The sequence below is a fragment of the Lycorma delicatula genome, chromosome 3 (genome assembly GCF_047948215.1).
Source record: "Lycorma delicatula isolate Av1 chromosome 3, ASM4794821v1, whole genome shotgun sequence".
NCBI classification, from domain to species: Eukaryota; Metazoa; Arthropoda; class Insecta; order Hemiptera; family Fulgoridae; genus Lycorma; species Lycorma delicatula.
The window spans coordinates 16,409,470-16,436,745 of NC_134457.1; the positions used below are offsets into that span (position 1 = coordinate 16,409,470).

The following is a 27,276-nucleotide window of genomic DNA, read 5'->3' on the forward strand; positions in this document are numbered from 1 at the left end:
TAAACAATTTTAAGAAGGTCTTTTTTAATTTATTATCACCATTAAGGAATTATTATTTTCTTAAAAATTAGTTTTACTCAAATGTTTCCCCTTGAGTATGAGAGCCCCCAAAATATTTTCTTTGCAATTCTAGATATTTAATGCTTTAAATGTATTTTTTTAAACAATGAAGTCACTTAAATAACAATACCCCCTCCCCTGATTTTGGAACTCCTAAATTAACAAAAAAATTCATAAAAGTTTTTTCAATTTATTTAAGATCAATTTTAGTGAATATTTTATTCATTAAAAAATTCACAACAATAATCTCTGGTGCAGCCAGAAAGTTTTATCAAAAATGAACTGCCTGTGTTTTTATTTAGATTAATGACATCTTATTTTAACATGCAGTAAATGGCAGTGAATATTGATTGCAAGATTTATATTTATGAATAAAAATAAACGTTAACCTTCCTCCAGTTGTTTCTTCTAGCTTAAATATACTAAAGTCCCACATAAGTGAAGAATCCAAGAGTTCCTTTAAGACAGGAGACGAGAACAGTGTGAAAGAAGGCTTTCCAGATATTTGTGTTGTTTTAAGAGCTGATGCAGCTACAGAGTCATTGGAACTGCGTCTTAATGCATGGGATGGCGTTGGACCCTATAAATTACATTTTACTATATAATTAAATAATTTATTTTCAGAAAACAGTATCATACAAATTATATCTTTAATATATATTTTTTAATTAGTAAATTATGTATAATAAGGAGTCAATGTAACTCTCTCTCTCTGTATATATACATGTGTGTGTGTGTGTGTGTGTGTGTGTGTGTATGCATTCACATGTGGATGTGTCATATCTAAGATAACAAAAATCACAAAGAAACATTTTTAATAGAGATGGTTTTCTTCCATCTAAATAATTAAGTATTTTACTATGATGTATGGTGAAGACTTAACATAAACTATTGTATACTTATAATATTATATATAAACATACATAAAATAAAGAGTACCAAAGTACTGAAGTGTAAACTTTAATCTGAGTATGTTTCTTAGAAGGGAAGAAATCAGAATGGATGAGAACATTTAATTATTTAAAAACATAGCATTTGAAAAGATTAATGATTAAGGAATTATTAAAAATGGAAAAATTACTTGAGAAAGCTTGCAAAATTATTTGTTTAGAATGTTATCTTATATGGAACAGAGACCTACACCACTGAGCAGAGAGAATTGGTAGTTTGATCAAACAACAGCACAGAAAACAGTGTATTCTGCTCAACACACTGATGTTTAAGAGATAAACAATATAAAAATATTGCCATCAATTTTTATTTTCGTAAAAGTTAAAGTTCTACCATGTGATTTTATTTAGACAGTAAACAGAACCACAAGATTGTTATTACCACCCAAGCTATGATTGCTCCCGAACTGTTTATTCATAGCTGTTATAGTCTTGCTAAATGAGTATAATTCTTCATCAAAAAAGACAGTCTTGTTTTATAATACAACAATTTTATAAAAGTTTTAATTATTATTAAATAATAAAACTAACTGCAAAGTTTATGTGTACTCATTTTTCAAATGAAGGTATGAATAAAAATGATAGTTCAAGGAAAAAATTAAAGTAGATATTGCTTAGAAAAATCAAACTACAGCATTTAAATGAAAAAAAAATAATAATAAATAAAATTACCTTGTCTAACATTTGATTCATTTGAGGTGAAGAGGTTTCTTGGACAATGTTTATGTACGTGATAATCTTTGTTAAAGGTGTTTCCAGGGGTAGATTATGCAATCTTGCTAAACTCATTCTTCTAGAAGACTGAGCTCCTATAAAAAATGAGATTTAGAATAGTCAAAATACTCTATATATTGAATTTGAAGTTTAAACTGAAAAAAAATTGAAAAAATTTTAGCCCATCAATAATTAAAGAGTTAAATAAAAGCACCTTGAGAAAAAAGAATCTGTGGTGTGCATGAAACAAATTAAAATAAATCTGATAAAAGAAGAAGATTATCACAAATAAAATAAATAATATTCTATAGCAATGATTTAATTAGATACAAATAAGCATAACTACGCCAGTTACATTTCAGCAGTAAACAGATATTACATTTTACATAAATTTGTTTATATACATTCACAAAAGAATAATACAAATTTTACTGTATTTTCAACCTTTCAAATTAAACAACAAATAGAAATTAAGATGTATATTCAAATGAGAATGAAATCTGGAATTATAAATAAGAAAATGAGCGATAAGCTGAACTTTCATAAACTTTCAGATACCTTCCTTAACAATATATAAAAAATTTCTGCAGTCTGAAATCACAAATTATTTCAGAAAAATAAGATAATTTTTACAAAAATAAGATTCACTTTTCTATTCAAGAAGATATTTTGAAATTATTTTTATAAGTCTCTTTGGAAACAGATTTTCCCAAGTATTATAAAATATTGGATTGGGAAATATTGTATCTCTTCAATTATATAACCCTTATTTTAGTCAAATGATATTTACCTATTATTAAAAAAAATAAAAATAAAAAAATAATATACTTGTCATTAATATGATTAATAATTATTTCTTATTCATATTATGTTGGAGGGTACAAAGTAGATCCTTATTGTAACAAAACATTGTTACATATGTAAGGAAAATATATACCTTAATTTAAACAAGTGGCCCAGATTAAAACTAATTGAGATCACTGAGAAAAATACATAGTTGAATGTAGATAAAAAACTTATTAATTGTAAAGATGACAGAAAATGAATAACAGTGACTCATAATAAAAAACGAAGTGATCAAGAAAATTGTCATATTTCAATTTCAGCAGATGATTACTTTGATATTAATTTTTAAAAATGTGTTTCCATTGTAATTTAAAATATAATTATGATAAATGAATAAAATATTCAATAATAATTGCATGATAATAATAAATTATAAATAATTTTCAATATTAATTTTAGTACAGGATAAAAGTTGTATCGAGTATGACATGGAGATATTATTAATTGTAAGTAAAAGTACTAAAATGATAATAAGGATGAACTTTAAAACACATCAGAATTCAATTGAGATAATTTAAGCCACATAAATGTGTCATTTAACTACATAATCTAGTAACTCAAATTCTTCTTTCTTTTTTTAAGTTTATTACCAATAATTTTGTTTGCTTTACAGCGTTGTCAGCTTTATAAGCCTTCTTGGACAGATTAATATAATTTAAAAAGCACTGTAAGTCTATTTCATAATTATCATAGTGGAAATTTTTATTTATATGTGGTTTTTCTTTTGCATGTATGCTTTTCATTTGATATGTGAATGATTTAATTTTTTTTAAATTTACAGGACATCATATGCTTAAATTTTGAAATAATTTTTAAAATAACTCCATATATAATTTTAATATATATGAATAAAATACTTATTTAATGTCATTATTAATATTAAAAACTGAATCTAATTTATTGACTTATTTTTATGTTCTAAGTACTTAAAAAACTACAGTTATCTTAAAAGACATAATTTTCTTGTGTTGTCTGAACACAAAAATTAAATTAAATTAAGAAGATGGCATTACAATGATTCCCAAGGTAGAGAGTATATGCACATGCTTAGTAGTCACAGACCTGACTGAAGGATGCTATTTTTTGCAAGTTTGTTATGAATATTAAAAAATACTATTTTCTACAGCATAATGGGTATTTATGCTGTATTAACATTTACAAATACCACTTTCTAGAGCACAGTGGGTATTTATTGTGGATATTTTTAAAGATAAACAAATGCACATGTGAAAGAACAATTTTGTTGAAAGTATTAACAAGTGACTGTGCTCAACAACTCAACAATTATGATTATTGTCAGTCATTTCTGAGAGACTTGTAGTAGCACTGGTGATAAGAAGATAATGTATTTTCATCTGCTAATGGACTAAAATTATGGGAGGAAGAACAGCATTAGAATAGCCCTTAACAAATATTTTGCATGAATTGACATACAAATACAGATGTTATATGGGAGTGCACATAAGGTAACAAAGAAATTATGTCTGTATGCTTAGTTATGTGCAATGTATACAAGAACTGAAAGAACCAGACACTCTCAGATGAACTGCATACTGTAAAAGACATTGGTGAGATGTCATGGAATGAACTTGGATGGATTGTTTTTTATTGACAAATGTATTTCCTCCTTAGTAGATATATCAATAGCCAGCACAGCAGATTAATAGAAAACTCCTCTGGGTTACAAAAATATGATTTCACTCATTGAAAGTTGGGATTTTTTGTGCAAATTCATGACAATGAATAGTGGGATCTAAATTTTTTGACACGACTTCAATTTCCAGTTTGTAAATTTCCAATTTCCAGTTTGTAATTTACAGTTTGTTATATAAACTTGCAATTTATTGTACTTTTGCAAACAGACGAATGTTGTAGTTACCTGCAGCATATCACATGTCTTATGATACTATGCAGTTTCTGGAAGATATGCTTGGCAGTCACTTGATTTCAAAAAGTTTATGCTGTCTGATAACCTGTGAATTTCTTTCTCTGGGGGTATCTCAAATATTATATGTACCAACAGATTCCATGTGTTGTACAAGACCTAAAATAGGATAGTACAAAAGAGATTATATCTATCAACTGTATATATTTCTATGCAAAATGGCATCCAACATGATCTACGGGCTTGCACCTGCTTCAAGCTTGGGGTGGACATTTTCAACACCTACTATAATATAAATAGATGTTGTAAGCCAACATATCATTTGATGTCTGAATCTAAGTTTGTTTTTAATTTAACACACGATGACGGACGTGATGAGTATGTGATTGTGTTGTATATACATGTAGGTCATTCAGAAAGTAAGAGCCATTTGTGCATCGCATGCATGCAACATCACTCACAGCAATGGGTCAAGACCAACTGATCTCAGTTGTTGTTCTGCTGTAACCTCTTTGGTAGTTATGTAAGGAAATTATTAAGAGATAAAATTTAAAACTATTTTTATAAAATATGATGGACTTTTTCAAGTGATAATGAGTCATAATATCTTTCAAATTTGGATTAGCAATTAACAACTAATTTCTATCTTTGGCTACTGGTCTCGCACTTCAGTACAATTGATTGTAGAAAAAAAATTCTGTAAACAGTTAAACAAAATTTCACTTCTCAATCTATTCTGTTGGAAAATAAATAAATCAAGTTATTTATGGTTATAAACAATAAATTCATTTTAAAGCTGTATAACTTATATAGAGCTGCTCACTGGATATGTTTTTAAATTATTCATAGTTCTGTAATATAATAAATTTAAATTAGGATTCTTTTAATATATTTTTATAAGTACTCTTACATTATCAACGATCATTATATTCACTGTTTTTCAGTTTTATCAGCCAAATATTCTCTCAGTTCATGTTTTGATCGAAACTGAACATGTAAAGAAGTCGTCTACAGTATTAACAAATATTATGTAATACGCCTGTATCTTTTTGTACACTTACTTGTTTATCATTAACAAATTTTATAATAATTTATATACTCAAAATTCAAGTGGTATCCACATAATGATATAATGCTTTTTTCGTGTTAATAAACTTCAAAGACTGTACCAAATTTTAATAGTTATTTAATACTAACCTATAAAAAATCACAGGTAATAACAACTGACACATTTTTAATTATTAAAATACTAATTATTAATTAGTATTTTAATTATACTCAATACATTAGCCAATTTAATATTACAGAACATTGTGATGGTTTAAATTTCATTGAATAATTCAAATTCCAAACACATTTCCCAAAACCACGTAAGTGCAAAAGTTAAGAAATCCTGAAATTTGTTAAAACAAAGTAAATTAATTATTAAATCATTTTTCTGTAGGTGATTAAATTTCTAACTTGCTATTCATAAAGCTAGAAACTTTAATTTTGTAATCCAAGAAAAATAACAAGCTTGACACAGATTTCAACCCAGCCCCCACTGAAAAAAAAAATATTTATAACTATTACATATATGAAAAAATACAAAATATTTTACATAAAAATACATGAATAGAACTTTTTAAAATTTTTAATCTTATTTTACTAAGTTTTTAAGGCTAAGACAGGAGGGGATTTTTATTAAAAAAAGATTGTGTAACTCATGTAAATACGAGTATACCAAATTTTTTATTAGCACTATTATTGATGATGCCAATTCAAATGAGGTCCTCTGAACCAACTCCTCCTGTTGTGACGATTGAATTTTTTCGTATTCTAAAGGAAAAAAGAAGCAACAATAAATTGTTTAAACTTCCAATGAAATTAAAGTATTTCATAAACTTACTTTTTAAAGGAAATACATTTTTTTAAGAGACTGGAAAAAACATCTTATTTACAGGATACCAATAAACAAAAAATACTCAAAAAATATTTTTCAATACATTAGTAATATTTTTAAAAGTTTTAATATTAAATCAATTGATGTATCTTTTACAAAAGAGGAAAAATATATGACTACAATCATACTGCTCAATGCCAAAGCATTAATACATTACCAGACTACTTCACAAAAAGCAATAATTAGCATTATTTTTACAATTGTAATTTAATTAAAAATGAGTACCAGTTTTACTAGACGATGTCACTTGAATCGATGGTAATTTTCTACTCGAATGAGGCATAATTTTGTTACTTTCTGATTTTACTGGAATGTTAGTTTCTGATTTTACTGGAAAATTGAAGTTGATACTTGTAGAAACTGGAAATTCTGAGAGGAGTTTCTGATGACTTTAATGGAGAATTGAAGCTGCCGATATTTGTAGAAAGTTGTGAAATTTTGATAGCAGTTTCTGATGACCTTATTGGAGAAAGAAGGCTCATATTTGCAGAAAGTATTTTTTATCAGCAATTAGATGAAGATTTGTCAGTTCCCAAATTACCTCTAGTGAAAAAACATGTATGCTAAAAAAAATTGACAAACTAAAAAAAACAGATGTAATAAAATATAATTAAATAATTATTATTATATTTTACGATTTTATTAATTCCTTAAAAGTCTAAAATAATCTAAATTTTTATTTTAAATTAATAGTATCGGTTCGTAGTTTAAAGTACGCCATTATTTAACATCATATCACTTTATTACTGTGCTTGTTGCTGGAGACTTATGACGATTTTTTAGTTTTATAACCAAACATTATACAAAGTCAGATCTGTGACTAAGCAAATATGTTTCAGCTTTTGATAGAACAGGAGTACATAAAAAATAATTTCAGGCTTCAAATTAATCTTGGAAATCAGACTATAGAAAAAAAAGAGCCTACATGAAATTTATAAATATCAAAAAGGCATCTGAACAGAGAGGGTAAAATTTCCAGAAACATTAATTTGAAATACAGAATTATTTATAGTTTATACAAGAATCAGGTAGTTACAATAATAAAAAAAAAAAAATGAAACAAAAAATGTACAGTAAGTCTAAGTTTTCTAAATAATTGGTTGAGGCACAGTAGTTAATTTTGCTTGCATAAGGCTATGTGCTGGTATTGATGAATGGATGTGGTGGGAGTATATATATTATAGGAAGGGCATGAACTGTTATGTAGTATGACAATTTTCAGTCTTTAATCACTTTACACCATTTGATAGTTGTATCTATTAGACTTTGACTTAATTTTTTTGGTACAACATACAGTATCTTTCAATATTACGAACAACAAACAATATTTTTTTAATACTAAATCAAAATCCCTCAACTGAAGCACAGAGGTGGTACTTAATAAGATTCTGGAATGTTATGCATGAAAATGTTATGAAAATTTAGGATTGTGTGGTTAATATCTTTGAGAATTATCAATTCACACATTAAGGAAATTACTGAAGGAGAAAAAAAAACGATGTAGAAAACAAAGTATTACCCGGCAATATTCATTTAACAATAAACAAAAAAGTAAATATTGATAATCTCCAGAAATGTGTATGTGGAATAAAATACTGTATAATTTCATAAAACAATCACAGATTGGCTACTCTAAGGAGTTATAGAATTTGGAATTAAAATTTAATTTCAACCATGTAACTCAATAAAATTTTAAGGAACATGGATTCAAATGCAGGAAGACTAAAGACAACAGAAAATTTTTAATTTAAAAGCATGATATGCACTTTAAATAAATTACATGTTTGAACAAAATTTGAGAATTTCGGAGAAAAGGTAGGTCTAGCATATTTTCTGATGAGTCCTACATAATTCAACGCAATTGTAGAGTAAAGGGTAGACTGAAAATCTATCAGTGGTTACAAAAAGGAAATTTTTTAAGACTCAAGGGTAATAATAGTCCAGGCTGGAAGTGAGAAGTAGAAAATGCTATTTTGGTTTTTAATGAGACCAGAAAACAGGGGATTATCACAATGAATAGCAGGAAAAATCGATTAAAGGCTAGCTGATCGGAAGTCTTTCAGGAAATACAATTTTGGTGGTACATAATTTTCTGTACTATAACAAAAAAATGTAATAAAAGAAAGAAAATTTTACTTTTAACAATTGGCAACTGTAGGATGTTCTGTCCAAGTATTTTTCTGTTTTTTTTTTGTTTTTTTTTTTTTTTTTTTAATTGCAGAAAAGCTTTCTTTTTGTTCTTGCTCATCTGGTCAAGATTTTCCTTTGTCTATTTGTTTTTATTAATTATTGCATTCGCTAACAGAAAACAATTTTTTGGTAAAATAAATTAATATTAAATTGAATATCCGCAATTTCACTTTTGTTTAAGCTGAATTCATTTCTGGGCAAATTCTTTTTGTTTTTAATTCCTTTTCATAGAGGTACACAGAACTTTTCAATATTTTCAAAGAATGACTAAAAACTTAAGTAAAAACAAACTAGAATTTTTTTCTATATGGAGACTGAAGAGAAAAAGGACTCCTTCATTTAAAATTAATGAAAAATTTTTTGAATGGTAGGCACTGCTTTGGACAAATTAAATATATTAATTGATGCTTATCTGAGTTTAAAAACTTAAAATGCTTATTCAAAATAATTTTTTTTTAAATTCTTGAAAGAAGAATTAGAATATTTATGAATGCTTTTGAATATTTATGCCGAAAAATTATTTCAATGTTCAAACTTGTCAAAAACTTCAAAACTAAAAGTTGAAAATTTCAAAACAATTATTTTCTTTTCAAATTGTAATATAATTTTTAAATTTTAATACAACTGTTATATATAGTGTGGTTTGCTTTGTGAATTAAGTTGTAACACTTTCATTAAAATGAAATTTTTCTGTGCTTTAAAACATTTGATTACTGTTTCTGTTCATTAAGTGCTTCTTGTATTGAAGGAATGTTAGTTGCTTCAACATTAAATTCATCTTCACTACCACTGATCCTGTTGTCCTTATTTTCTAAAATTTCTTCTACTGTTATTTCTTTCATCAGCTATTATTTGACATACTAGTTTGTAATTGTCCATATACACACTAAGAACTGCAAAAATTGGCATTAAATCTGGTGTCCAAAATGTATCTTCCAAAAAGTAACAGTTTATTAAACTATCTGAAAATTCCTTCGATGTGCTTAATAGTAGTAAAATATTAACTGAAGAAAGGTTTTAGGGGACAGAATGAAACCTCTGCAACATAATATCACATATCACATAGAAGATTTAGGTGAGCGGGGATGATAGTTTGGAATGAAAAAATTTTAAGACATCTTGGAAAAATAATGAAAGTAAAATCTTATGTACAGAATGAATATTTTGGTAGGTCATATACTACATATACTAAGGTAATCTAGTGTAGCATATTTTGAGTATGATATCTTAAGCCAAAAATTCAACCCTTATGAAATCATTTCTACATTTTATATGATATTAAATAATATTGGATTTTATTAATCTCATCATTTATTAGTTTTAATTATCACAAACTGAAGCAAATCTGATCAGAAAATCATTTACTGCAGCATTTTTTCTAATAATAAGTAATTAAAAGGCATCCGCAAATTATACAGATAAAAAAATTTAAAGAATGCTGAGGTTGAAACTGAAAAGACTTTTTAAGAATAAAGTTATAAATTTTTTTTATAGAAAAAAGAGACCATTACAAAAAATCGTAAAATCTGTTAATATAAAAGATTTTGACATAATTACAAGTTCAGTCAAATCATCTTTCAACAGTGCGTTATACCAGAAAATATCATAATAGGAAAAAGTTCCATTTTTGTAACTTTCTAAAAAAATCTCATTTTCTGTTGCATTGTTTAATAACTTAATATGCCATTTCAATAATTTTGCTCTTTTCCAGAATAAGATGATGATGATGATAAATAAGGGCTTACTATACCAGTAATTAAGTTTATTAATTAGTAAGCTAACCAGTAAGTTCAAACTGTCTAGAAATAATAACCAGAGTGGAAGAGGTAAGTTGTAGACTTAGGTATGGATAAATTGGTACCAGAAGGCAGTCGTACAAGAGCCAATGTCGACCTTGTAGGCAAAATAAAGCTGGAGTGATAACTTCATGTTCAATATATAATTTCACAACTAAAATTACTGAATAAGAAGAAAAGAAATAGATTAAATTATTTTAATCGCAACTGTTTAACAAATGAAACAATTTTTTCGAGAGTATTAATTGTGTTATTTTGTTTTTTAAAATAGATTTAGCTTCTTAGAAATAAGAGAGATTAAGTTAAGTAAATAATTTGTAGTTATAAAAGACAGGTTGTAATCAAATAAAGGATAGGCACGGTAAGTAACCAGGCCAAAGCCCAAGTAAATTTTGGTGAATTTTTTTTTTTGTTTAAATGGTTTATGAAATTATAAGAAAGAAAATTACCATAACTGGCCAGGCCTGAGAAAATTTTGTCAAGTTCTGGTGCATCTGCTATAAAGTAAACAAAAAGAAAATACAATAATAAAATTAACAAACTATTAATAAACAAATTAAAAAAAAAAAATTTAATTACTGTGATAAACAGAAACTAAATTTCAAAATTAACATTTTCTTGACTTTCATTAAACATTTTTTTCTTTTAATAATTACGAAATACAAGTAAATACTATTAAGTAAAATAAGAATAAACAAAAATTTTTAAGCAAATAAATTATTCTAATTAATTTGGTAATGGTATTAATTATTTTGTAGATGATTTTCATTAACAAAAAATTATTTGACATGCACTGTTGGTTTTGAAATTACACAGTTGCTTTTTTTTAGAGGACCTAATGAACTGTCTTCTTGGGAAATTTTTTCAAGTTAATAACAGTTACTAATCAGAATGCTTATAAGTAGACAGAATAAAATGACAGAATCAGCAAGTGACATTAAATAAATTTTTGCAAAATTAAAAAAAGAATAAATATATAAAAAATCATTACAAAAATGCCTGAAATTCCTCTGTACAACATAAAATATTGGATAATAAAAAACTCAAAGCACTTTTCATCAATTATAATATTTTATCATTAAAACCTATGACAAAATTGATTTTTTTTTTTTAATTGTATTGAAGAAGTAAATAATATGAGGGTCATTCAACTAAAAACCGAAATTTGTTTACATAACTTTATTGTATCAGATAAAATTACAAATAAATTACCTTACTTTTTTACTTAGTTTTGTTCAACAGAAATATATTTTCTCCACTGAAGAGGTAGCTTCCTGATCTCCTCATAAAAAAAGAAACAAGATATTTGCTCAAACAATGAATTGCGCACATAATGCTCAACTGTGGCATTGTCTTCGAATCTTTCCCCTCCAAAAGCTTCTTTCACCAAACCAAACATGTGTAAATCACATGCTGACAAGTCTGGATTGTACAATGGATGTTCAAGAGGTGTCCAATGAACTTTAGCAAGTTTATTACAAGTCTGAGTTGCTGTATGTAGTCATGTGTTGTTGAGAAGGAGGACGTTGCAAATTGGTTTACAGCATCGTCTGTATGTGATAAGCAGCCCTGATGTCATCCAACAACTGGCAATAGTATGCCACATTTACCACACTTTGTTCATGCAGGAAATCAATCAGCAGCAAACCTTTTGAATCCCAAAACATAGTTGCCAGAACATTTCCAGTTGATAAGTGTTTCTTGGCCTTGATCGGTACCTCCTCCCACTTTTCTCCAAACCATATTTCTTCTTATGTTTTCTGGGATGTAGTGGTAGACCTACATTTCATTATAGGTCACAATACAGTACAAAAATACCTTGCCTTCCTTCACAAAGTGATTCAGAAGTTGCCAATAAATGTCTTTCTGGACATTTCTCTGTGCCCAGTGAGAAAACATGAAATCCACCTTGCCGATACTTTGCTGTATCCACATGTATCTGACAAGGTTATATGCACACTCCCAACACTTATACCCACTATTACTATACTATTACTAAAATTCCAGTTTATATTTGAATGACCCTCATATAATTTAATTATAAAATTAAGACTACATTCAAAATATAATCAAAATTAAAAATATTTGATAGTTAGTTATTATGACTTTTTCAAATTTGAGGTCATAATTTTTCACATGAATCATGAAATCTTTCCTGATAAGACTTATCTTACCAGTTAGAACTTGTAAAACTACTAACATCTGAAAGTAGGGAATAACTTAATTTTGATTTTAAGTTAATTTACATCATATAAAATTAAATCTTTGTGAGTACGTTTTTCAAAACAGTTTTTTAACAGTATCTCAGCATTTCATGTAAAGTTGAAAACAAATTAATCTGCAATCTGAATAGTGTCCATTATCCAGTTAGTTAGTCAGTCTGTGAATTATGTAAGAACAATAAAACTGATTCAAACAAAAACTGAGGATAAATTATAAACTTATCTTAATCCTGAATCAAATCTTGAAGGAAGATCTCTCAACTTTCTTTATGGATCCATTTTAGCAAAAAATTAATTAAAGATCTTTAAACATTTTTTTCATAGAAAAGCTTTTTTTAGAATTCTGACCAAATGATAAAAAAAAAGAAAGCAGTAATTTAGGAAGTTATAAATGACATAAACATATACAATAACAACATATAAACCAGAGTTATATGTCTGTGAAGGGTACTAAGTAAATTTGTTTATTTAAGTAAACAGGGACCAAACTGTTTTTATCTTTTATTGAAAAAGTTTGTGTGTCTTATAAATTTAAGCAATAATGTTTTTAAAGTTTATTCAGCACCAATTCTTATAAAATATGTAGGAGGATGTATTTTAGATTTTAGGAGAAATCTAAAATCCATTTAGAAGAAAAGAAATGAAATATATTTTTGAGAACATTATTGTAAAAATTAAAAGAAATAAAATAGGAGTGATATGTGAGAGTACAAATCCGAAATGTATTTAAGGGGTGTGAAATAAAAAACTGAGGAAGGCCTTATCAAGGAGAAAGTCCATGAGATAAACAAGGAACAAGGTGATAGAGTAATATAAAAAGAGATAAAGAAGATATGCAATGACTTACAACAGAAAAGGACTGACTTATGGAGTAATTGGAGGGAAGGTATTCATGGAAACTTCAACCTGGGTGTAATTAACAAGAAGTATTGTTAAATTTGAATAAACAATTAATTTTACAATTATGTTAAATAATCATCATGCTACTGTAAAATACTGTACTATATACTCTAGTAGTTATTTTTTAGCAATACAGTTGAAGCTTTTTGTCAATATCGACTAAGAAAAATCCCAACACCATACGAAAAAGATCTACTATCAAATATACAAGTTAAAAGTCAGTAGATAAATTCTAAGGAAAATTTAAGATCTTGTACAAGATTATAAACTACCCCAGAGGGATTGCTTTTCTCTTTCACCCTCCATCCATTTTCCTTATCCTAAGCCTTCTTTCACAATTTTTGGTTTTATGAGTGCAGGTATGATCCTGATATACTCTATGTTGAGGATTTCAGAAGCTGAAGAGTAATGTAAGAACCTTAGTAAGGGTTTTAGCAACCATCAAGAAGATATATGCATGGTGCTTTGATAATTTAAAAATATTACAAAACTTTTGAAAAAAAAGACAATAACAATGTCTCATTTTCAAAATGCAGTATATTGTGTCAAAAAATACATAATGATAATATCCAATAGGTAACATTCATACAGAATTACTGGAAAGGACAGCTACTTCAGAGAATATTTTTTCTCATAGGAAAAATGTATCTTACTCTTAAAACCAAAAAAAATAAACAAGGTCATATAGATTCAGTTCAAAAGAAGTTGATAAAAACAACACACAAGGGGTACATAAATTAACTGCAGTTATCAAATTAAAATTACATTGTACAGACCAGGTGCACATTCAATCACAGTAACAAAGAATACACATACAAGCACTATACATAACAGGATTTACATTTACAAACCAGTTCATGGAAACAAGATATAAAGAGCCAAGGCAACGTGGTGTAAATTTCTGATATTTAATAATTTTAAAATTTATCTTAAAATCAATAAAAATAAGGTAAGGGATTTTTTTTACACTGCAATGTTTTCTTAATTTTAATAAAAGTTACATTTTCTTGATGAATTATTTTCAATATTTTCTTTGTATTTAGCTTAGAGAAAAAATACCTTTTTATATATTAAAATTTGCAATTTTACTTTTACAGTACTGTAATCTGCAGTATGTATTCAACAATGTCAGTAGATTAAAGTAAACACATTTTACATTTCTTGTTGAATATTAGTGAAATTTTCATTCTACTTGGTACTAATAGTACCAAAACAAAAAAAAAACTTAAAATACATCATATATACTAATTGACCAAATAGTAAAGGTCTTTTTTGAAGAAGTATAAAACTGGTGCTGTCAATATCTATTATAATTTCTCTAAATATAATTACATTCTAGAAGCACCTTTTCATTTCTTTAGAAAATGAGTAATTTTTTCTCAAAATTTTTGCTGTATTTCATTGTTTTACTAGATGCATATTACAAATACTTTTATACTAATTTTGATTTAAAAAATTAAAAAAATTTTCACCTTTTTTGTAATAGTTTAGGGCTACATTTAATATTCATTAATATGTTGTACACCATATTAGGAAAAACATTTTATTTTTTTTAGATGGACAAAAAAACAGTATTTAATTAGCTTACAACCAAATAATAAAACAATCAAAGAATAGTTTAAAAATATGCTAGATCATGGGTACTGATATAAAACAGCTTCATCATGAGTACTGATCAACAGCATTGATGAAAAAGTTTGAGACAAGAAATGAGATTTAACCAACTTTTAAACTGATCACTATTACGAATTCTTATGTATATTTAATTCTGGGAGCTACAGAATCATGGAAAAAGCACAGAGCAATGATGTAATTTCATAAAACAATAATGTAATATCAGAGAAACGCTTTCGGTGAGAATTCTGTAGCTAATATAATTATTAATCACCAAACTAGATCATATGAAAAGACAAAGACATTTCAATAAATGATTTTAATACAACTTTCTCCCTTTATAAGCCTAATTTACTTTATTTAGTGAAATACTTCACTATATATATGTATATATATTTTTTGAATTATTCATGGGTGGATAATACATTGAAAATCCAATAAAATTTCTCACTAATTAATAAATAAATAAATAAATTATATTTATTCACCTTGGCCATATATATCTAAGTTCAACTAAGCTATATCATGCATAATTTTTGTGAGCTAATACAATACCATGCATAATCTCTGTGAGTTTACACTATTTAAAAAAAGTTAACTAACCTTCACTATTGATAGATTTGACGTCATATGATCCTTTTCGTACAGAAGGAACACTTCCATGAGAACAAATTGTAGGCTCATGAGGATTTTCTTGCATGTATATATAATGTGTTGCTTCACTGAAAATAATTTGATCAATATGATTAAGAGTTCAAAAAAATTAAAATGTTTAAAATATTTTATTTAAAAAATTAAAATAGTACTTTAATTAAAATTAAAGTAACATTTAGTCAATGAATAAAAAATATTAATACAAAAATCTTTCATAAGAAACATTTTCCAGGAAACTTAAAAAAAAAACAGATTCTAGGGATTTCAAAGAAGTAATCGTAAAATATTTAAAATTATCATGCAATATACAATTATAATTAATTATATGGTCACTATTACCATAAAAAAACCACAAATAAATAAAATATAACTTAATGAATATAAACATTTTTTTAATTAAATTTTGACTAATTTTTTTACAAATTTATATAAGTAAATTTATTTAAATACTTTAATAATTCATTACAAAGCTAAACTACGGTTGTGAGGAAAAGGATTCATCCACTGAACATTATATAACATCAATTAAAAATATCTAATATAATACTAGGTAATTCAAAAAGGACTTCACAACTTTAAAAGCATATAAACATTTATTGAGAAAACTTACAGATTCGGTTAAGATGTCATTGCATAGAAAAACACATCAAGTTTGTCACTCAATATTCATTTTGGTTCGATATGGCTTCTATTTGTAATGTGTCATACAGTCCACCTGAAGTTGATTTCATTTCAGACTGTAGCCGGCAAGTTGGGCATTACCCCTGCAGCTATGACGTAATTCAAACTCTTAACTCAACAAGATCAGCTGGCAAAGGTGGTACATAAACCAGATCTTAAATGAATTCCCACAAGAAAAATGTAACTGATTCAAATCTGGTGAGCAAGGTGGCCATACAATTGGACTTTCATGACCAATCCACTGACCTGGGAATCGAGTATCAAGAAAATCTTGAACTTCTAGGATGTAGTGAGATGGTGCTCCTGCCTTGCTGGTATTAATGGCGTCCATCTTGGTCATCATCGTCTGAGGAATTAGAAAATTTTGAAGCATATCCAATACCATTATGATACCATTTATGGTTGTCTCCTGGAAGAAGAACAGTCCTAAAATCTTTATTTTCTTTGGACACAAAAAACGCTATCACGAATATGCTGCAAAGTTTCATGAGGGTTTTCGCTAGCCCATATGTGGCAGTTACAGGTATTCACCTTGCCGCTGATGTAAAACGTTGATTCATCACTAAAAATTATATTGTTGTCTGCAATTCTATCCATCATTTCCACACAAAACTGCAGTCAAGCAGTTTTGTCATCATCAGCAACGTGTTGAACCATGGTTAGTTTGTATAGCTTCAAATGCAATCATTTACATAAAATTTGCCAAACAGTCGTTTCTGGTATCGCAGTCTCACATGACACACGTCAAGTTGATTTCTTCAGATTACGTAAAAAGCTTTCTCTGAGTTGTTCCACAACAGTTTCAGGTATGTGTGGGCATCCTGGTGATTTTGTATGTTTAACAGAACAACTTGTCTCAATGAAGGTTTGGTGCCAAGAGTAAATTGTATGCCTACTTACTAGAAGGCTCCATTACTATACTCACTATGAAAATTACATACAAATGCAGTGAGTGACTACAGACCGTGACATCAAAATACAGTGAGCATGTTCTGCACCAGTAAGTGTATCCATTTTTAACAAAACTGGTGGCAGCGCTGGTTGCCTAATTAGACTTTTGACTGTGCGAGTCAAAACTTGATGTGTTTTGCTAAGAAATGAGACCTCAACTGAATTTGTAAGTTATCTAAGTATATTTTTATATGCTTTTAAATCACCCGGCACTTTGCACATTTTTTTGTGTACACAACCTTTTACTCAACTTGTTATCTATATTGATTTGGCCACCAAAAATGATGAGAATCTTATGAAATAATTTTTAATTTGGTTGTTGTGACTATTGGTTTTAATACTTGGAAGTGTATTTATAATTAATAGTTTCATATATTGGGTTATTCATAAGTTAATGATAAATTTCAAATAGTGACCATTTAGAAATTATTTACTCATTTATTCACTCAAAACACATATGGACAATAATAAATAATTTTTTTATAATGATGAGGAAAAGAAAGCTATAACCTTGCTAAGGATTGAACCAAGGAAAAACTGAATAAGAAGGCAGAATTTTACCGTTATGCCAACTAACTAGCTTACCTGTAATATGAGAAAATGTTAAACCTTGTATTAAAATGAAATCAAACATTTAAAATTACTGTTGGGAAACAGCACATACGTAGTTGCCATGGTATCTCTGCTAAATGGTAATAGTTATAAAGATGACATTGACACACAACCCACACATTCAACAATTTGTAATATGCAGAGTACCCCAAAATATGTAGATAAACTTAGGGAGTAAATTGCTCATGTCAACATAATAAAGAAAGTTCCAGTAACCATCTTCAGGTGATGATCAGTTTTCCAACTGGTAGTCATTTTGTTTTTGCAATAAAAAATTTATATCTCAAGAACAGATTGAAATAGTTTGATAAAATTTGGTATGAATAAGTGTTGAAATCACCATTTTCAGCAAAAAGACTCAAAATTTTGAGACAAGACAAATTTCAAAATGGCATCTATTAATTTTTAAAACAATAATACCTCTTTATTTTTAATTTTATTTTATTAGAAACATCTTAGGTGTATCATTATGGACAAAGTGATAGCTAATTTGTTTAAATGTGTAAAAACAACAATGGTGGTAATAATATTAATTATTCTGTATTCCAGGATAGTGAATACAATTCCTGTAACTCGAAATTTATTCTAATTCCCGGCCGTATTGTATTACGTTATGTGGAAACGTAATTCCTTTAATTCGAACAAAAATCCTGTAAGTCGAAGAAAAAAATTTGATTAGTTTATTACAAAAAAATAAAATAAAAAACCCAGTTCAACATTGAACCTGCAATACCGATATTATTTTCAGTTCACAAACATGAAATGTGATTTATTTCCTGAAGAATGAATCAACATAAGTAAAGAAGGAAGCGAATTTTTTTTTTCTCTTTTTTCCTTCCGATTATTCTCTTTAATTTATTATACTCTTCATTGTTTTTTAAACTTTCTAGCTGATTACTATCCTTACTTTGTAAGTATGTTGTATGTTTAAAGAGTGAAGGAGAATAACTTTTTTAAAGAGAATAAAGTACTCTATGGTCTATGCCACAAGGACTAGTCCTTACATTAAAATAAAGGAAATGTTAGTATTTTATACAATAGATATGTCATTACATGAATGACAACTTCCTCCTAATAGCTGAATTAAAGATAATACACTAATATAATTTTATTACTGTGTTATTTTTAAATATGTTATTAAATTTTATTTAATCAATATTTATTCCAATAACTAAGTTTTTAAGAATGATCTTTTACAAGTTCATATAAAAATTTTTATAAAAAGGCCTAAAATTTTAATTAAAAAAAATGAGAAGAATGAAAATAAAGAAGTTAGTTTCTATTCTTTCTCTGCACCTAATTTTACTGGTGGTCCATGGCAATGATGCCAATTTATTTTATCACATTATTTATTTATTTTTATCTTTTCACTACTAAATTTAATTTTGATTTTGTTTAATTTAATGTCTCAAAACTTACAAAAAAAAAAAAAAACTTTATGAGGATCATTTTAATACTTTAATGTATTTTAATTAAGATAATTTAAAATGCACGCACACTTTTTAACTACAGGAATAATATGAACACTTCTCCAAACAGAAATTTTATAAAAACAAACAAATCTGTCATTACTCATTTCAAGAATTTAATTTCTCATTACATTATTCATAATAACAAAGAATGTTCTTTATCCATAACTCATCCAAACAAGGAAAAGCAAACACAATGTTGTTAGTGCCTCCAAAAGTATATTAAAGATAGTATGAAATGTTTTCAATATGGTGACTAACAAAGAGATAAATACCTCCCAAACTTAAATAGATATTACACATATTTAAATAAATTTAATTAAAAATATTAAAATTATGGAGTTATATATATATATATATACCATCTCTCTCACACAGAAATATAATCTCTGTGGCTGCCAGCATGCAATTAGTTAAACTGTTTATTTTTTTAAATTGGCAATATTTTTCTAAAATTTACAATCTATACTTTCACATATATATTTTTACATTACAATCTATAAAAGTTACTTTAACAATTTTACAGATATATTTGCAAATTCTAGATAATTTGTTATGCAAGGCTCAATGACTTCACTGTACCCTGACTTTGATCAGAAATAAGCCTCAAGATAACCTATAAAAGTTTTTATAATCTTGTTTGCCTGAAGTATTAACATCTTACACAACTACATGGATGGCAGCCTCTCAGATTAAAGATCTAATTTACAAAACTTCTCAATTTCTTAAGTCACAGATAAATGAGTAATACAGAATCTATTATTGGAAGGCATAGGTTCATTGCAGCATGATGTCAAGACTATACCAGACATGGTTGTTAAACGTTTTGATCCCTAACCCTTTTGTGTAACCTTTAATGTTATAACATAAAATAAAATGAGTAAAATATTAAGAACTTAAAATAAATAAGAAATTTTAATACAATTACCCAGTAATAACAATTAACGCAATCAGAATTAATTTTCATTAGTCCAACTACGTCTACTATTAAAATATTTATAAATAAAAATAAATATGAATTACCTTTGAATCTAGGATCACTAATTTTATAGAAGAAATTTTCATGCCATAAACTGCCTGTTTTGATCACCTCTTTATGTTCATCTAATTTTGGCGTGTCTTGTTCAGCACTAAAATCACCTCCAAATCTATCATCAATGAAATTATTGTAAGGTGCATTCTTTTTCTTTGAATTAAGATTTGCATTTTTAAAACCATCTTTTTCTTCTTTTTTCTGTAAAGTCTGCTCTAAAATATAAGATACACTCAATTTATTAAGAGCATCAAAGGAAAAAAATTTAATAAACATCATCTTTCAACAGACGGCATGATTTATTATTACTCAATATCTATTAAACAATCAAAGCATGACCATACTTGATTTTCACCAAAGAATTAAAGAATTCAAATTATAAAAATAATATATGTACCGATCACTTTCATACTAGTATTTCTATATATATTTAGTAAGTACATTTTTACTTTCCTGGATCTAGCTTCATTGTTGCTATAAAGGGATAGTAACCAGTAGAAGGAATATTCCAGTACAATGGAATGATAAAAAATTTTGAATTTGGTTTTTTTGCAAACGTCACTGTTTCATGACTCCCTGAGTTCAAAAAAAACAAAATAAAACTATAGAAATTTCCAGAAGAAATATATATGAATGTGTATTAATTTGTATTTTGAACTTCTCTGAACAAATATTATTTGAGAATGGCTTTTATGTAATTTCTGCCATTTTGAATTTGTGACTTTTTTTATAGTAGTCTTAGAAAACTGAGCTTTAGTACAATGAAAGTACTTTTTAATTTATTTAAAGTTTTAGTTTTTAAGTAAACTGGAATTACATATGGGAGGATATTCAACATTATTTCTAAACAATTTTCACCTCGTATTTCAGAAACCTATTAACTAAAATAGTTGAAATTTGGTACAAATATTGCAGTATACATAAAACCCACTTTTAGCCTGATTTTTGACCACATGGGGCCAAGAGGCATCACATAACTATATATATATTTTTTTTGTTTTATTTTCCCTACAAGATCAGGACATCAAAATAAACAAAAACGTTTATATGGACAAATCCTCTGTTTTGCTTCATTCTCCATACCTGCCATTTAAAAAGATTTTTCCCCTTGGTAGCAGCTATATGGAGTGTTCTGGAAAGGTGTCAGCCAAATTTAGGGTACTGATTCAGGGCATCAAAAATGCTCTTACTTGCTTCTTTTTCAATCTGTCCACCATTTAGTGTTTTTTCAAAAAAATTTATATCTAAAAACAGACTGAGATATAAACAAGTATCAAAAGAGCTGATTCAGCTGTCTGTCTTGGTTCCATCTGGGGCATCTTGTGGTAGGTAACAGGGTAACCACTTCTCTATTGGAACTTAATGGGTTAGTGACTAGAAAATGTACCTGTAAAATTATTGGAATCAAATCAGCTAAACGTTTTCCAATTGGGTTGCAAAAAATTATAAACTAGTGGCTGCTGGATAATGTCAGTCAGGCCTCTATTCCTAATCAAACCATTAAGGGCAACTGGGATGTATTTAATTTCAAAATGCATTTGATTTAAAGTGATTGATATTACAATCTAATAGGTAAAATTGTAGAATTAAAACCACCTCTTTAACCTCACAATGCTGTTCCAATCCAGTATGGATGTATTATTTTTCACATTCATCATGGTAATGCTGGCACTGTGGAAAAATCGGGAAGCAACAAACCTTCCTGTATCTTGAAACCTTATTAATAATTGCATTTGATTTAGCTTGGGCTGCTAAATATCCAGACTATGGAGTACAATGACTATCCTTATTATTAATAAATTTCTCTCTTATTAATGATTTAAAATTATCTTATGGCTATGTGCAACCAATAAGAGTAGTCTGCTTACTAAATAAAAATATAAATATAAAAAAAATTAAAAAATGATTAAAAGTAATCTGATATATTAAAACAAAGAACTATAAAAATAATGTACTCACACATATACATATATATATATATTTTTTTCTAAAATTGATCCTTTCAGGAATCATATTCCTCTGCACTATACAAATTATAGTAATCCGATCAATACAAGTACAGAATTAATAAAATAAAATAGGATGACACCTACCTTATTCCATAATCCAAGCAAGAGCGCTTTCGCGAGTACCTCACAAAATATATAGAGCTACTATGAAATATATATAAATCAACAAAACAAAAAATATATAAGACAGCAACTACGAAATATATACAGAGCAACTGGTGATGCGAGATACTCACGTAATATATATATATATATATATATATATATATATATATATTATAATGCAGTACTGTCTTTGTATTGTAGTCTGTCGTTTCTTGGTATGCAATAACATTTTTATAATGGCTTTTCGTAGGTTTAAATACACACACAGAATAATGAAGAAAGGATATCTGCCACAACAAATAAAACCTTTTAGTGAATGGATTGCAATGAAAATCTCAGTGTCAGTAAACAGCATTTCCACGAGTTTTAGCTTGTTACTTGAAAAAGTAAGATTTTTAAAGCTTGAAATACTTAAGCTGCTTTAATGGTGTCACCATAATTTTATTTGTGAAATGAAGAAATACAAAATGAATGATGCTTCAACATGATCCACGACATCCGTAACAATTAGATGATTGTCAACCAGATGTAAAAGTTGTCTATTTGCCTCCTAAAATAATTTCCATGCTATAGTTTATTGTAAAGGTGTGGTAATGTCATTAAAAAAGCATTACCTGGACTGCTCATTCAAGAAAGCAATCAAACAAGAAATGAAAAAAAATTTTATCAACATTTAAAGAATTCGGAAACAACATTTATGATATCACAGAAAAAAAACCTGCTGCTGTGTCTAAAATAAAATTATTGAATGTGAACAACAATGTGTACCTATATTTTACTGTGAAATATCCTTATATTTTTTCAAAAATGAAATTGCAAAAGCCATTGTTGAGGACAATGAAGTAGTAATAAACTACATTTTAGATCCAGAAAGCCAAATAAATCTATAACTGGATACTAAATAACCATAAGCTATTTGAATCATTCACAATAACTAAGAAATTAGTAGTTAAAAGAATAAGGCTCAAGAAGAAGGACCACATAATGATGAAAATGTGGAACGAGAATCAGTTTTATGGAAAAGTCAATAGCTTGTTTCTAAACTCCAGACAAATTTTAATAACAGATTTGCTAGAGTTACACTAGTCATTTATTATGCCCTTATATGATGCAAAATATAAGAATGACTTATTAAAAGTTATAAAACAATAAAAAATAACCCACAAAACTTTGATTAAACAGTTTATTGTCTGGTAGAATATCAAAGAAACAAATAAATCATGGAGGAGCTCTAGTGCCAACAACATCCAAGAAATGAGCTGAGTAAACATAAAATATGAAAAATCTAAAATAAGACATTTTAAATAAATTATATATATTTAAGCCAAAATGTTCAGGATTTTTCTTTTTTTAAAGAATAAATTAAATTTTTAGAATCTAATTGCACTTTAATTTGATGTTTCAAACATTACCAGTCCTCTATAAATTTTTTATTTAGAACCTTTTGACATACAAAAGCAATAAGCTGGTAATTCATTTTTTCAATCCACAGTTACATGGAGGTGATCAGGAAGCAGGTTATCACTTTTTTACAATTTTGCACCAGTACACTATCACACAAAGTCCAAAATTTCTTTGATAACTAATTCCAGATTGAAAGAATAAATCTTTATTTTTACATTACTTTCTAATTTCATTAAGCTAAACAACTGAATTACTTGCACAGCTGAAGATGTGATACTGAACACATTAAACTAAGTTTGGAAAGAAATATATTGCAGGTGGAATAACATTTAAATTAACATTTTTACACTAATATCTATGTGGTTTTTGTTGAACATACATATTTAAATGTGTACAAGCCAAATCAAGGCTAATCCGTTAAAAACAGAACTATTTCTGTTTATCTGAATTTGTTTATTAAACAAAGGGAAGTTAAAAGATAGATGACAACCTACCAGATAGGAAGGGGTTATGAAAAAACAAAAAATAACTTTAAAATCACTTAGGAAATTTATAATCAGTAATGAACTATTATTAATTAATATTTACCTGCAGATGAATTGAATAATTCTGTAAAACTGAATGTGGTCTTTTCAGCTGATTTAAATGTTTTTTTTTAATTCATCAGCAACTTCATAATATGTTTCATTTGAAACACTTGGTTTGTTCACACATTCTTGTTCCTTTACCTCTTCTTTCTGCTTGTTTTTTGATTTTTTACTTTTTTTTTGCTTCACATCTTCTTCATTTTCATCAATTGATGAAGGTTTAACAATAAATTTCTCATGTTCAGGAACTGAGGGATCATAACGAACGCCTGTTGCTGAAGTAACATGTTTACTGCTGACAAAAAAAAATAAATAAATTTTTGATTTATTATTTTAATATTTAGTTTAAAAACTATACCACAATCAAAAAAGGATTAACTACTTTATAGTTCAATAAATCCAAAACTACACTTCTGAAAAACAATCTCAACAGATATAAGGATTGATGAAAAAGTCAGCGTAGATTACTGAATTGGATTATAACGGAGTAGAAATCGTGGACTGATGTCAGCCACTAGACACTTTGAATGATGGCTACTTAGAAAACAGGTTCCATGGATAAGCTTACAGGCCAAGTCACCAACTCACACATCCTACTAAGACAGTAGATTTACCGTGCTGTCTATTGACTTCAGAGCCTAGCAAGGTGGCTGACCAAAATATATATATCAACTAATGGAGTAGACCAAGAGGACAATCAAACCACAGAGTTCTACAAGTTCCTTGAGAAATCACAGTAGTCTTGTCTAGGGCTTATCTTTGAGTCAGAAATATAATTTACTTACATCAAAAATTAATTTAAACGTCAGGAAAACATTTTTGAAAGTATATGTTTGAAGTGTGGCTTTATATGGAAGTGAAACTTGGACAATTTGAGTACCTGAGAAGAAAAAATTAGAACTTTTGAAATGTGGTGCTATAGGAGAATGTTAAAAATCAAATGGGTGGATAAGTGAAAAATGAAGAGATGTTGCAACAAATTGTTGAAGACAGAAGCATTTGGAAAAATATAGTTAAAAAAAGAGACAGACTTATATGCTGCATATTAAGACATCCTGGAATAGTCGCTTTGATGTTAGAGGACAGTTAGATGGGAAAAATTGTGTAGGCAGGCAATATCTGGAATATGTAAAACAAATTGTTATCGATATAAGATGTAGGGAATATACCAGAATGAAACAACTGGCACTAGGTAGGGAATCTTGTGCCAGTATCAAACCAATCAAATGGCTGAAGACAAAAAAAAATGAAAATAAGATTTTAGGATAACTTACAAAAAAAAACCAGATAAAAGAAAGGTAAAAATAGGAATAATTACAAACAAGGTATGGGTTATTACATGTACTGTGTGCTATTACAAGCAACATACCAAGAGGATTTCATTGGTCAGAACACAGGAAGTTGAAGCCAATAAGAATACTGAAGATTTAAAGGCCATTTTCTACATTGAAGATGAAGATAATTAAAATGAAGAGTACAGATGTAGTCTAATACCTAAAATCAATAAAAATGCAATATGAAAAGAGGAGAAGAATACAACATTAAGAGAAATAAGAAAAAGAAAAGTAGTTGGAAGTAATAAGAGTTAGATAAAAAAAAAAGATAAACCTAAAATCGTTTTTCAAATTTTAATACCAAGTGTAAATGAATAATTGTGAACTCTCTTTTTAAAAATCATAAATTATACACAAGAATGGGGGCAATACAAAGGAGAAGAAATTGCAGATTTGATAGGCAGAAATACGGTGTACGGTGAGACATACAGATTTATCAAGCAATCTAAACAAGTTATATTCCACAATTACAAAAATTTTTCTTAGTGGTCTGGAGCAAAAAAGATGAGTGAGATTACATTGAGAGATCAATTGGTAAGGTTTCTCATTATCATACAAGTACAGAAAATTCTTGAAAGATATCCACACCAGTTAAAGCTGTTGCTGGTAGTTAGTATTATTATTATTATTATTATTATTATTATTATTATATATATTATTATTTTTTTATCATACAGTGATGTTTTATATCATTTCAAAGTTCATTTAAAATTTTTTCATATTTCATCAGCCTAGTTAGTTTTTTTATACCATTTCATATTTCATTCTTACTTTTTTAGTGCATTTTATTTTTGGTATTACTGTTTTATTTTGGTTTGGTTTTTTTTTGCGTTATTTATTTTATGAGAAATTATAAATTTATCAGTGAAATGACATCAAAAGAATTCAAAATTGGTTTTATAGAAATATACTGGATCATCGATACCTATGGAGAACCACTAATCCTGATTGTAAAATAGAAATTTAAAAATTAACTCATACAAAGAATTGATTGTAGCAATTGATATTTTCCTGATGCTCAAAAAAGTTTTTTTTAGTGAAAACTTCAGATTCTGTCTACAACCAATTGAAAGAATTTAAAAAAAAAGAAGATATAAAAAGAAGTGGTTACCTTAGATGTATATGTATCTAAGCTGTGGTACTTCAATATGCTAATGTTTACAACCGAAGGTGCTACATCTTGTCCTAGTCTCGAGACAGAAAAAGGGTACTGTTAAGAAGAAATGTCATAGTACCAACTTTTTATTTATAACATTTTTCTTGTTTTAAAGAGAACTTTAATATGATATACCACTCAAAGATGATACTGTTTAAAATA

General features: G+C 27.6%; 2 protein-coding genes across 11 annotated transcripts in view; both read right to left on the reverse strand.

The window, feature by feature from the left end:
* The window catches only part of LOC142321404 (nucleolar protein 8-like), a 135,482-nt gene that overhangs the window by 86,811 nt on the left and 21,395 nt on the right, over window positions 1–27,276 (reverse strand). For 3 of the 10 annotated variants that reach the window (XM_075359457.1, XM_075359458.1, XM_075359462.1), the window contains one exon: window positions 24,678–24,916. The exons of 5 other annotated variants lie outside the window; for them this stretch is intronic. In XM_075359457.1, the coding sequence (XP_075215572.1) occupies window positions 24,679–24,916 (238 nt within the window). In that variant the 3' untranslated portion in view covers window position 24,678. Of the gene's footprint in view, window positions 1–24,677; window positions 24,920–27,276 lie in introns of those variants that run through there. 2 more of the 10 variants (XM_075359456.1, XM_075359463.1) reach the window with 1 other exon arrangement.
* LOC142320744 (uncharacterized) lies at window positions 1,745–23,260 on the reverse strand. The gene is made up of 6 exons (XM_075358740.1): window positions 23,248–23,260; window positions 20,510–20,734; window positions 15,723–15,841; window positions 10,833–10,880; window positions 4,450–4,614; window positions 1,745–1,819 (listed from the first exon to the last, which is right to left on the reverse strand). Exons 1-5 carry the CDS (start codon window positions 23,258–23,260, stop codon window positions 4,477–4,479), a joined length of 543 nt encoding a protein of 180 aa, XP_075214855.1. The 3' UTR covers window positions 1,745–1,819; window positions 4,450–4,476.